This window comes from Mus musculus, chromosome 17, assembly GCF_000001635.26.
Source record: "Mus musculus strain C57BL/6J chromosome 17, GRCm38.p6 C57BL/6J".
Lineage (NCBI taxonomy): Eukaryota > Metazoa > Chordata > Mammalia > Rodentia > Muridae > Mus > Mus musculus.
This window is the reverse complement of record NC_000083.6, coordinates 71,652,562-71,664,960: the sequence shown is the minus strand read 5'-3', so window position 1 is coordinate 71,664,960 and position 12,399 is coordinate 71,652,562. Positions and strand designations below refer to the sequence as shown.

At 42.8% G+C, this 12,399-nt stretch overlaps 1 protein-coding gene across 2 annotated transcripts in view; it reads right to left on the bottom strand.

The window, feature by feature from the left end:
* Nucleotides 1-5,929: 5,929 nt before the first annotated feature.
* The window catches only part of Wdr43 (WD repeat domain 43), a 42,854-nt gene continuing 36,384 nt past the window's right edge, over nucleotides 5,930-12,399 (bottom strand). For both annotated transcript variants that reach the window (XR_385368.4, NM_175639.1), the window contains 4 exons: nucleotides 12,067-12,180; nucleotides 11,439-11,508; nucleotides 7,571-7,620; nucleotides 5,930-7,485 (listed from right to left, as the gene is read on the bottom strand). Coding sequence is in view for 1 of the 2 variants with exons in the window: in NM_175639.1 (NP_783570.1) it covers nucleotides 7,300-7,485; nucleotides 7,571-7,620; nucleotides 11,439-11,508; nucleotides 12,067-12,180 (420 nt within the window). In the remaining variant the exon portion in view is untranslated. The remainder of the gene's footprint in view (nucleotides 7,486-7,570; nucleotides 7,621-11,438; nucleotides 11,509-12,066; nucleotides 12,181-12,399) is intronic.

Below are 12,399 nucleotides of genomic sequence, written 5' to 3'. Positions count from 1 at the left end.
CTTCTCTTCTTCTTCTCTTCTTCTTCTCTTCTTCCTCCTCCTCCTCCTTCTTCTTCTCTTCTTCTCTTTTCTTTTCTTCTTCTTCTTCTCCTCCTCCTCCTCCTCTTTTCTTCTTTTCCTCCTCCTCTTCTTCCTCCTCCTCTTCTCCTTTTTCTCCTTCTCCTTCTTCTTCATAGCAGAATGTTTGTCCTTGTGTTGCTTTTCAAAAAAAATTAAAGCTCTAAATAGATTTTTCCCCGTTTTTGGGGGGAAAAAAAAAAAGGTTATCTGGTTTTGCCCATTCACTTAAACAATGGGCAAAACTTAAACTTGGCTTTTAAAAACAAGCCAGCCACTCACAAGGCAGAGGGAGGCAAATCTGTGGGTTTGAAGCCAGCCTGGTCCACAAAGCAAGTCCCAGGCCAGCCAAGGTTATATAGTGAGATGTTGCCTGAAGTAAATAAATAAATAAATAAATAAATAAATAAATAAATAAATAAGAGAGAGAGAGGAAGGAAGGAAGGAAGGAAGGAAGGAAGGAAGGAAGGAAGGAAGGAAGGAAGGAAGGAAGGAAGACAGACCGGGAGCTAAAAAGATGACTCAGCAGTTATAAGTCCTTTCTACCAGTACTTCCTGCCTCCTCCCTGCCCCCCTGCCCCCCAGGACTGGAACTCTGTTCCCATCAACCATGTTGGGCAGCTCACAATTGCCTGTAAGTCCATCTTCAGGGGAGCTGACACCCTGTTCTGGGCTCTGTGGGCACCTGCATACACATGGCAGACACACACACAGAGATGCACAGTCACATACATAAATAAGATTAAATTTTAAAAAAGACCCACAAAGCAAGTATACAGAGCCTGGTGATGCACTGTTGTAATTCCAGCACAAGGAGACAGAGGCAGGAGGATCGGGAGTGAGCTCATTTGAGAGTCTTGAGACTAGCTTGGGCTATGTAAGACTTTGCCTCAACAAGAAAAGACCTAAGTGCCTTGTGAACCTAAAAATGCAGGGCAAGTTTCTACAAATGAGTGCCTTTTTCTTATAAACATGTCTGCTTGCAGACCCAAAGACTTTAAACCCAAAAGAAATATAGTTTTGTAATGGAGGCGATTTCTCAGTCCATATTTACAAACACCTCTGAAACGCAGTGCTGTCCTGTGAAACTCATGAGGCACCATATGCAGCAGAGCTGGGTGGATTGCAGGAGGAGGGCCCTCATGTGACAGGACTGTCTGGCCCCTGGATTTATCTGCACACAGTCACAAGAGAAGTCTGGAAGAACACGTGCGATTACACTGGTTTTGCTTACTTCAGGATCAAAATTATTGGTAAGCTATTTCCACCGGTATATATAACCCTGGCTGTCCTGTGGTTTGTGGTATAGACCAAAATAACCTCGAACTTAAAGATCCACCTGCCTCTGACTTTCTTTTTTTTTAAGATTTACTTATTTATTTTATGTATATGAGTATACTAAAGCTGTACAGATGGTTGTGAACCACCATGTGGTTGCTGGGAATTGAACTCAGGACCTCTGGAAGAGTAGTCAGTGGTCTTAACTGCTGAGCCATCTCTCCAGCCCTGACTCTGACTTTCAAGTGCTGAGATTAAAAGTATGCCGGACTTATTCTTTTCACTTTTCCATATACTTGAAGTTTTCAAAAGTTTGGAGGGTGAAAAACAAAACTGCCGCTGAGTGAATGTGAGCAAGTCCATGCGGAGAAAAACTGTAGGTTGCTGCACAGCGCAAGGCGGTCCTCCTTATGGACATGAGGGGAAACACGCAGTCTCCAGCACTTAACTGTTACACAGTACAAGTCGCCTATGCTGCTTCTGCCAAGCTCCGGGTTTGCTCAGGCTGGTACACTGAGCATGTGTCCCGGCCCAGGACGTGAGAATATCAGCTTGGCCAGGTTGGGGGGGGGGGGGGGGTTAAGGGGGCGTTTCCCACTTCAGAGGAGCTGGAGAGAACTGGAAGCCGCAACCGGAAGACTCTGTGTCCTCCAAACTGGGATATATTCCAGCAAAGAAAGAGCTGGAAGCACCTCGGAGATTCCCGAAGACTGAACGGAGAACGTTGACAGGTTCGCTGGCGAGCATTCTCATGCAGCCCCACTTCCTGCCGGGGATGGTGCGCTGAGTTTCCCGGAGCAAGACTGACACCTTGTGGTTCACTTTGATTTTGACGATTTACACTTGGACCCCAAAAAGAAACCAAGACAACCCGACAGAACTAGGGAAGCCCTGGAAAAGTCCCATTGGCGCAATTCCACCATGTTCACGAAACTTGAGCAGCACACAAGAATAGACTACAAAATCCACAGCCAAGATGTCCACTGGAAGAAGGAGCCCCGGGTCCTGAGAACAGCCATGCTCTCTCTACCTCACCCATTTGGTTTCTTGCAAGCTGAAATCTCTTGGTTAACCGAGTCGAAGACCTCAATTCTAAGGAGTTTTAGTTGCAGGTTTCTAGAATGCATCTATCAAGCAACTATTTGTCCTGCCTTTCCTGTGAATATCACTCATTCATGAGGTAAGAGCTGGCAGGCTCTGGTCATCTGTTCCAAGGTAATTAACTACCCAAGTCTACGGAGGTGGAAGCAACAGGCATGATCTTTCCAAAGTTAAAAAAAAAAGGGCTGGAGAGATGGCTCAGTGGTTGAGCGTTGGCTGCTCTTCCAGACAGCTGTCTGAACCTCCAGTTTCAGATCTGACTCCCTCACATAGATATACACAAAGACAATGCAGACACAACAATGCACATAAAATAAATGATTAAAATAATAATCTTTCTTTTCTAAATAAAGAGAAATGTATTCAGTTATAATATTCCGAGAAATAAATTCTCATAAACCTATTGGCTGGCCAAAGAGCAAATCAAATTTCCATAGGACTTATGTTTAACTTGTGGTCAGGAGGGTTTGCCGTGCGAAACTTGACCTGAAATCTGTAAAGCCAAATGAGAGGCAACAAGATAGATTTATGGAAATCTCAAGTACCATAGCCTGTACCCGGAATCCTACCCATCTGCAAATGTTATCATCTTTATCAAATCTGCTGCACTTAGAGTCACCTGGGAGACACTCTGGGCGTGGCTGTGAGCATGTTTTCAAAGAGGATTAACTGAGGAGGAATATCTCTCCTTGGTTACCACCATCCCATGAGCTGAAGCCCCAAACCCAAGGAACAGGAAAAGATACAAGAAGTGAATGAACACTAGCAGTCATCTCTTCCCACTTCCCGGAAGTGAGCACGGTGTGACCAGCTGCCTCATTCCTGCTGCCGGGTTTTCTGCGCCATGATGGGCTACATACCCTCAAAACCTTAAGTCAAAACAAGCCACGTTTTCTGAAGTCAAGCATCCAATTCAGCATCCTAGAAAGATGCTGGCACAGCACCTACACTGGATCATGAGGGCCCAGGAAATGTCCTTATTTTACCAGGACACTAAAAGCAGTCTATATATCATTGATCAGGAAATGTTCCAACAGTCTGAAACTCCAGGGTGGGACAGCGTCTTAGGGTTTTACTGCTGTGAACAGACACCATGACCAATTCTTATAAGGAGAACATTTAGTTGGGGCTGGCTTACAGGTTCAGAGGTTCAGTCCATAATCATCAAGGCAGGAGCATGGTAGCATCCAGGCAGGCATGGTGCAGGAAGAGCAGAGAATTCTACATCATCATCTGAAGGCTGCTAGAAGACTGGCTTCCAGGCAGCTAAGAAGAGGGTCTCAAAGCCCAAGCCCACAGTAACACACTTCCTCCAATGAGGCCACACCTCCTAAGAGTGCCACTCCCTGGGCCAAGAATATTCAAACCATCACTGACAGGGATTTGTATTGGAGTCCCCACACCATGAACTGATCTGGACACAGTTGAACACTGCAAAGTAGTTTTGTTCCTAAGTTAGTTAGTCCTCCAAAGTACATTGCCTAAAAAAGCTAGACCACAGACAGCTATAAACAGTACGATACCATCTATGTGGAGAAAAAGAACCCAATTGCATCTCACCAGCACAATTGCATCTGTCTGTAGATCCACGGAAGAACTGCTACCTCTGCACACAGTTGGAAGAGGATTCGGGGTGGTGGGCAGCAGGGCACTGGCCTAAGCCACAGCCTCATCTTCTCTTTAGAGCAGTGGCTCTCAAACATAATGCTGCAAACCTTTAACACAATTCCTCATGTTGTAATATTATTTTTGTTGCTACTTTGTAACTGGAATTTTGCTACTGTTATGAATTATAATGGAGATATGTTTTTTTTCCAATGGCCTCAGCCAATCCCCATGAAAGGGTCATGACCAACATGTTGAGAACCACTGCTTTAATGGTATGCATTCCACATCACTTGCCTGTAAGCCTATCAGCTGAGTTTGAGCTCACAGATCTGCCCACCTGTTGTCCTCTGACTACACACGACATGAGATGCAAGTGTATGAGTGTGTGCATATACACACACATACATGCTCACACAAAGAGGAGAAAATTTTCTACCATTATACAATGGTTACTGCTGTTACAGCTTTGTCTTCCTCTAGTAATCTTGGTATTTTCCAAAGTCTCTTCAATAATGTCACACTATCAGAATATAGGTTTTTTTTTATTTTACATTTTTAAAATTATAATTTAATTACATTTCTCCCTTAAACCCACCCCGCTCTTTTTCAGATTCATGGCCTCTTTTTCTGAATGTTCTTGCAAGCATACATGTACACACACACACACACACACACACACACACACACACACACACACCTACCTCCCTGACAAACCATGGGCTCAATATTCTAACAAATGTCTGAGGTGACTAACTCCCAAACCTGTGGCAAAATACCTACCTTTTCAACCAAGAAAACTGCAGACAAAGGGCCCAGGAGCCTTTAAGGACACTAAGAATGGGGGAGGGGTTGGGGTGCAGGGGGTGGGGGCTGTGGCACAACACCCTAGTCTCTAAGGCCTCAGCCTGTAGAGATACTTATCCAACCTTGACAAGCAGATGTTGGGCTAGAGGTTGCCACCATTCATCAATATATAATCATGCGCCCAGATAATCAGCAGCAGGATGGACAGTGAGTCACGTGAATAATGTAGTGTGGCATGCTGGGAAATGGCCTTCACAGGAATCATGTTAACTTCACACACCTACTTAATTTCCAAACCTTCAGCATTAAAAACTCAAAACCCCAAACCAGAAGCCTTAACATCTACTCACATAAACGCGTCCCATATTCAGTAACTGTCTATATCTAAGGCATCCGTCACACAAGCCCAGGATTTCTGGGACTGTATTCACAATTTATGTGAACTCACCTAATATCAAAAATAACACACAAGCGGAGGGAGAATATTCTAGGTTAAGAATTACCATGAAAACCAACTATGACATGTGATCATGGACAGTGGTTGCAGGCTTCAAAGTTTCCAACAATAAAGTAGGAAGATGGAAGACAACCAGACAACCAAAGCTCATTCTCAGCTGGCCTGGCACAACGACAGACTAAGTGCAACTCTTACCACAGATAGATTAGATAAGATAGATAGATAGATAGATAGATAGATAGATAGATAGATAGATAGATAGATAGAAACAGACAGACAGACAGACAGTGTGGATCTTATCAGACATTTCTAAACCAAAAACTTCCTTTGTTGTCTCCTCATACCTAATTAGACATAAATGCTTCCTGTTTGCCTAGAACCTTGACATATAAAGTTGCAACCCAACCAGCAGAGACTAAAAAAAAAATAAAATAACCACCTGTCACTGGAGTGAGATTTAAAACAAGATGCCTATTGCTCTACTGTTGCGAACTTGATAACACAGCAAGCCTTCAAAGTATTTCCCTGTGAATTCTAGGCGTGAAACCACCTTAAAACCCTTCACACCATAGGCCTAAGCCCAAACACACACCTGTGCACTCTATATACACCACGAGACACGCGCTGGGTAAAGATGAGTATTTATTCACTTTACAAAGAGAATGGTATTAAATTGCCATAAACAGCTCCATTTATAGACAAATAACAACTGTACATCAGTCGCTCCAGCAGCTTGCCCAACATGCCCTTCCCGCTTCGGCTGGGCAGCCTGCTCTGCCCCGGTGGAAGTCCTCCCAGAGAGCATTCTTACAGTCACGGGTGGGAAAGACACGCATCTGCTTAGTCCTGCAGAAGGGAGCTCTCCGTCTGCATCCCTTGCTGAACACCAAGTTAAGTTAGTACTGGCCCACTCCTTAGAAACAAGACAAATTACTGGTAATTTGAAAAAGCTGTGTAGCACACCAAAATACTTATTTATACATACATAAAAAATCTTGAGTCAGATTTATCATTTTGAAAGATAAACAGATACCCTAGCCCTGCCAAGAGTGGGCAATGAAAAGGAACGAAAACGTTAAATTATTGAATTATAAAAATAGTTTCTTTGGAAAAAAATTCCAGTAATGTTATTATTAATATCTAAAACCAAAGAGAAAAAATAAACAATTGTTCTCTGATCCATTAGCAATTTAAATAAAAATGGAAACCTCTTCAAAAGCAGCTAGGACTGAAGGGTTACAGTCGCACGATGAGCAGGTCTCATCTGTACACTGATGAGTCTCTACACTCTGCAGACAAGAAACCCCTTAGTATGGCTGAAGCTTTGCTTCTTTAATTACCATTATTTTGTTTTGTTTAAAAAAATATCTCACATGACGCTTTAAAAAATAAGTGGTTATTTGGGGAAGCACTCCAACCACCCAACTGGATCTGAGTCAGACCAGCATTGAGTGGACACTGGGATTTTATTTCTGTAAATCACAACCATTTTCACTTTAACTTAGTTATTCCTTCATGAAAACGTGTCAAATTAGACGTGCCGGATTAAGAACAATTCATTAGTGCCGCTTGCATTTTGGACTGGATGAAAGATACCAACCTGAGATGAGAACCGACTCCTTTACAGCATTCAGTTCCTTACCCCTATGGTATGTCTGTATTCACCTAAATCAGTTTCCAACAGAACCAATCATACCAGAGTATTATATTAGAAAAATATACCATATATTGGACACTCATGTCAGTACATTGCAGAAAGTGTGTCTATTTACTGTGTAAAGTTTATTAACATTTGAATGAAACACTCTTATTTACACAGTTAAAGTCTGGGGCACTCAGGACAGGAAGGAAGTGTGGGAATTGCCTGTCAACTTGGAAGCATATGGTGGCCTCTTGTTTTCTGGCACAGGGCAAGCCTCCCTGGGAGGATGCTATAGGCAGCACTGGGCAAGGCAAGCCAGGCCTCTCGTGTGACTGGCTGGCTGCATCTGTCTTCATTCTTCTTCACTCTCGTTTTCAGGATCTAAATCCGAATCTCCATTTAATTCTTTTTCACTTGACACTTCTCTGTCCTCCTCATTCTCTTCTTTGTCTTCCATGTCCTCATCTTCCTCCTCATTGTCTTCATCAACGCCCTCATCTTTTTCACTGTCTTTGTCTTCATCTTCGTCCCAATTATCCTGGTGGAAATAGCAAAGAAAGGAATTTGTGAAGCTCCCTGACAGTGAGGATAGAAAAACAGACGGAGCAGAAGACATCACTCACATCAGAATCCTTCTCTGGAACCTCATCGTCAGACTCCTCCTCAGAAGACTCTGGAAGACAACAGCAGAACAGTGCTGAGACCAAGTGTGCACTGGTCAGTGAGTAGCTCTCTTGCTGTCTGCGCGGTTACATCAGGACACTGTGTGGCCCAGACGGTCCTGGGGCTTGCAGTCAGTCGCCCTGCTTCAGCCACCTAGGCTGAGATTACAGGTATAGGGCATACATGTTCTAAGTTCAGCTTCTAACGTTACTATGACTCTCAACCCCCTTGTTTTTTCTGAGGCAGGGTTTCTCTGTATAGCTCTGCCTGTCCTAAAATTCACTCTGTAGACCAGGCTGACTTCAAACTCAGAGATCCGCCTTCCTCTGCCTCCTTAGTGCTGGGGTTAAAGGCGTGCACCACCACCACCTGGCTTATTACTCCTGTTTTTAAAATTTATCTTTATTTTAAAATAAAACAAAATGTGCGTGCATTTGTGTAGATGCCTTAAAGAGTAGCTGCCAGCAGAAACACGAGGGTACCAGGGAGCTGAGTTTACAAGAATCTAATGGGGATGCTGGGAATGAACACACTCTTTACCCCTGAGCCATCTCTAGCCATAACATTAATATGTATATGCACAGAAACATTATTTCAAGTATCAACAGCCTATACAATCTCACCTTAAAATATTCAATCATTTTTGGACCACCAAGTAGACAGTGGGTGTGTAAATATTCTACATAAAAAAATGACGGGCTATATATCTATCTAAAACAACTGCTTCTGCTGCACGGTTTGTGACCTGTAACAACAACAAAAGTACTATATACAGGAAAACAACCTGTTGTTAATTGAACAGTTTTGAGAAATGAAACATTCTAGATTGTTACCTAAGCACCTGGGAAATGCAGGGAGGAACAAGCTGAATGGGCTCTTGTTTAAGGCAGCACAAAGATGAAAAACCACCTGCAGGGTGGACTGGAAACCTGACTCAGCCTCCCTCATCAAGTTCAAAAGATTTTCAGCATTTTCAGGATAAACTGAAGTACTTCAGTGGCTAAAGGACATTTTCTTTTCTTTCTTTTAATTATTTTCTTTATTTATTATTATATGTAAGTACATTGTAGCTGTTTTCAGACAATCCATAAGAGGACATCAGATCTCATTTCGGATGGTTGTGAGCCACCATGTGGTTGCTGGGATTTGAACTCAGGACCTTCAGAAGAGCAGTTAGTGCTCTTAACTGCTGAGCCATCTCTCCAGCCCCCTAAAGGACATTTTCTACTCTTCCAGAGGTCCTGAGTTCAATTCCCAGAAACCACATGGTGACTCACAACCATCTGTAATGTGACTTGATGCCCTCTTCTAGCATGCAGATGTATATGCAGAAACAGCATTCATATACATAACATAAATAAAATTTAAAAAACAAACAAAATCCACAACCATACACAGAAGCAGTCTATGGAGTTAAATGGTGTCTCTTCAGTAAGTCTCCACCACTAGGACCTGAAAGACTTTTACAAGCCAGGTTTAATGCCAGGTCAAGGCTCGAGTCTGGTATGAATAAGCAGAAACACTTTATACTTAATAAGGTTTTTTGTTTGTTTGTTTGTTTGTTTGTTTGTTTGTTTTAAAAAAGGAAAGAAAAGAGTAAACTGGCACAGGATAAAGTTAAGGCTCCATTCCCAGTACCAACATGACAGCTTACATACATACATACATACATACGTGCATACATACTTGAATAAATTAATCTAAAAACAACTAAGGAAGTAGCCAGGCATGGTAGTGCATGCCTCTAATCCCAGCACTTGGGAGACAGTGGGAGGCAGATCTCCGGGTCAAGCCATGGCTCTAAAATGAAACACTGTTTTTCTTTTTCTTTAAGGCAGTTGATACCTAAAAATTGTATTCCTACACTTGATCTTAAATATCCTGACCATGTTTATTTATTCTAAAGAAAATAAGTTCTATAAGCCACTGTATGCCCACACACATGCTGCTGCTCAGTAATGAGAGACACTGTGGTCATGAGTTATGTGTGTGTCTCCACCTGGGGCTCTTGCTAGTATATCATGTGCGTATTACATGATGCTGTGCTGGGGGAATAAACCATCCCCACTAATGAAGAACTGTTCTGTTTGTAATTGTTACAGTATTCTATAAATAAGACTATAATGGTCAAATCAATGCAACTCTTCTTACTCGAGTATTTTAAAGCCCGTTTTCTCCAGCCTTAATATACTCATTTGCAAAGCTGAGGATCCCCCAATGATTTTATTTATGAGTTAAGTATCATAATGAGATATTTATCTCATTAAAAATTAAAATCCAATTTTTAAATGTGAAAATATATAATGCAATTACAAATATTGCTGTCCACCTGATATATATTTTAATGAAAAATGTTTTCAAAGGGGGGCCTCTTGGTGGTGCTTCACTTTTTTATTTTACTTTTTTACACAAACTTCTTGCGGCTGCTTCCTCCTTCACCTTTTGAAATTCAGTGCGCCATTTAAATTTTCTTAAGAAAACCTAGCTCCAAGCAGTAAGAATCCAGAGAACATCAGACCATACCAGCCCATGGGGCCCTGCAAGCATGCCCGAGCTGCGCTGACATCACGTCAGGCACTTGCTTCAACTCCTAGAAGCACCCAAATCAAAGTGGGTGCAGGGACATTCCATTACAAAGGACACACAGACACGCACGGTCCCCATGAGCTCCCACCAACCTAACTCTGACATTTACAACATGTCACTGTATGAAGTGCTACCCAAGGACGCAGTCACTATACTTTTACACTTAGGAGGCTTTTAAAAGGCATGAAAAGTAAAGTGTCCAGTGTGACACAGCAGCCTTCTGCACCTCCTGAATGGTCAGTGTTCGAAGCACTTCCTGCTAGGCTGTTGCCTCTGACACAGCCTGTCATGGACGCTGCCTGCCAACAGCCCACAGCCCACAGTTCTATAGGTCAGGGCTAAGTCACACTTCTACCCCTGCTCACCTACAACACAAGTACTGTGATCATCTTGACTCACTTAAGCAAGCAAAATATTAAAGTATTTTAGAAGTTACTAACAACTTTAAAATACAGGGAAAATTACTGGAATATAGAGGAATATTTTTTTCTATAAACATTCTACTTCACGTTTAGACAGTTTCTAGTATTCCTAGTTTTGACTGCTGCTATAAGGTTTTTCTCTAAAAACTTTCTATGAAGTTACTGGGATATAATAATCCTTTTTGCTGGTCTTGGTGTTTAGAACACTTGCTGATTTGTGTATCACCTATTAACAACAGCTGACTGAAGATTCTGTGTCTGAAGACAGATACAGTGTACTCATATACATTAAAAAAAAAAAAAAAAAAAAAAAAAAAAACCACAGTCAGCTATTGGATGGATCACACGGCCCCCAATGGAGGAGCTAGAGAAATTACCCAAAGAGCTAAAGGGATCTGCAACCCTATAGGTGGAACAACAATATGAACTAAGTAGTACCCCGGAGCTCTTGACTCTAGCTGCATATGTATCAAAAGATGGCCTAGTCGGCCATCACTGCAAAGAGAGGCCCATTGGTCATGCAAACTTTATATGCTCCAGTACAGGGGAACGCCAGGGCCAAAAAGTGGGAGTGGGTGGGTAGGGGAGTGGGAGGGGGTGGGTATGGGGGACCTTTGAGATAGCATTGAAAATGTAAACGAGGAAAATACCTAATTAAAAAAAAAAACCCATAACAAAGCCTATCACTGCAACCACCACCCTAAAACATTAATTGTAGAAACAACTGTCCACGCCATTTCTAGAAAGGGAGGGGAAGCACAGACTGAGAGGAAACCAAGGCCACCAGCCACCAGCCACCAGCCTCTAGGCCAACCTTTACCTTCTTCATACACCAATTTTGCCTTCTGTCCGGGAGAGGTCATTTTTTTCGATTTTTCTGATGCTGTAACCTGAAAGAAGCAATTACAAAGCAATTACAAGCTTCTTCCAAGTATAGACATTAACACACCTACTTTATCCTCCCCAACTGGCCTCTTCCATAGGAATGAAGGACCCAAAACAATCTGGAACAAACATGAGACAAATATAAAAGGGAAAGTGTGACTCTGTAAGTGTTCAGAAACTGGGCAGTGGTTAGACTATCTTACTGCACACTGTTAACTAGAAACCCTGTGACTCACTGCTCACGGTAAGCTCAGCTAAACGCACAATGCTGAGTCTGGGCATGTAGCTCAGTTGATGAGTGCTCGCCTGGGCTTTGTGCAGGCCTGCAGCTGGAGGTAGAGGCAGGAGTAAAATCTCAGCTACAGAGGCTCACAGCCAGCCTGGGGAAGAAGGAATGAAAAAGAGGCAGGGTGTGGACTGTCTGTCACTCAGGTAACTCCCGAGTTCAAGCTGGGACTCTGACTTGCCAACTTCTTACTGAACTCGGTCTCTCACTACTTGGGTAACTCTTCATTGTCCTCACCACCCCCAGGTGGGAACCCCAAACCATCTGATTTGCTCACTTGCGTGACGAGAAGAATGAGTTTTCCATGCAGGTTTGAGAGTTTCTGGAAAGTTTTGACTCTGCTTTCCATCAGCTGGTAGAGTGTTCCCAGCTGCTCTACTAGGTCAGGCAACTAGGAGAAGACAGACAGACAAATAAGCACTTGGCATCATCAGCACATTCTAAAGAGGACACAGGAGCCAGCCCTACACAAGCAGGTGTCACAAGTTCTAGCAACAGAGGGTTTGGACACAGCCCAGCAACAACAAACTTTCAAAGAAAGCCCTTGGTCTATCCTGGCAAGAAAATCAACTCAAAACACACAAAACATTAGGTAGAGCAGGTGGCAGCA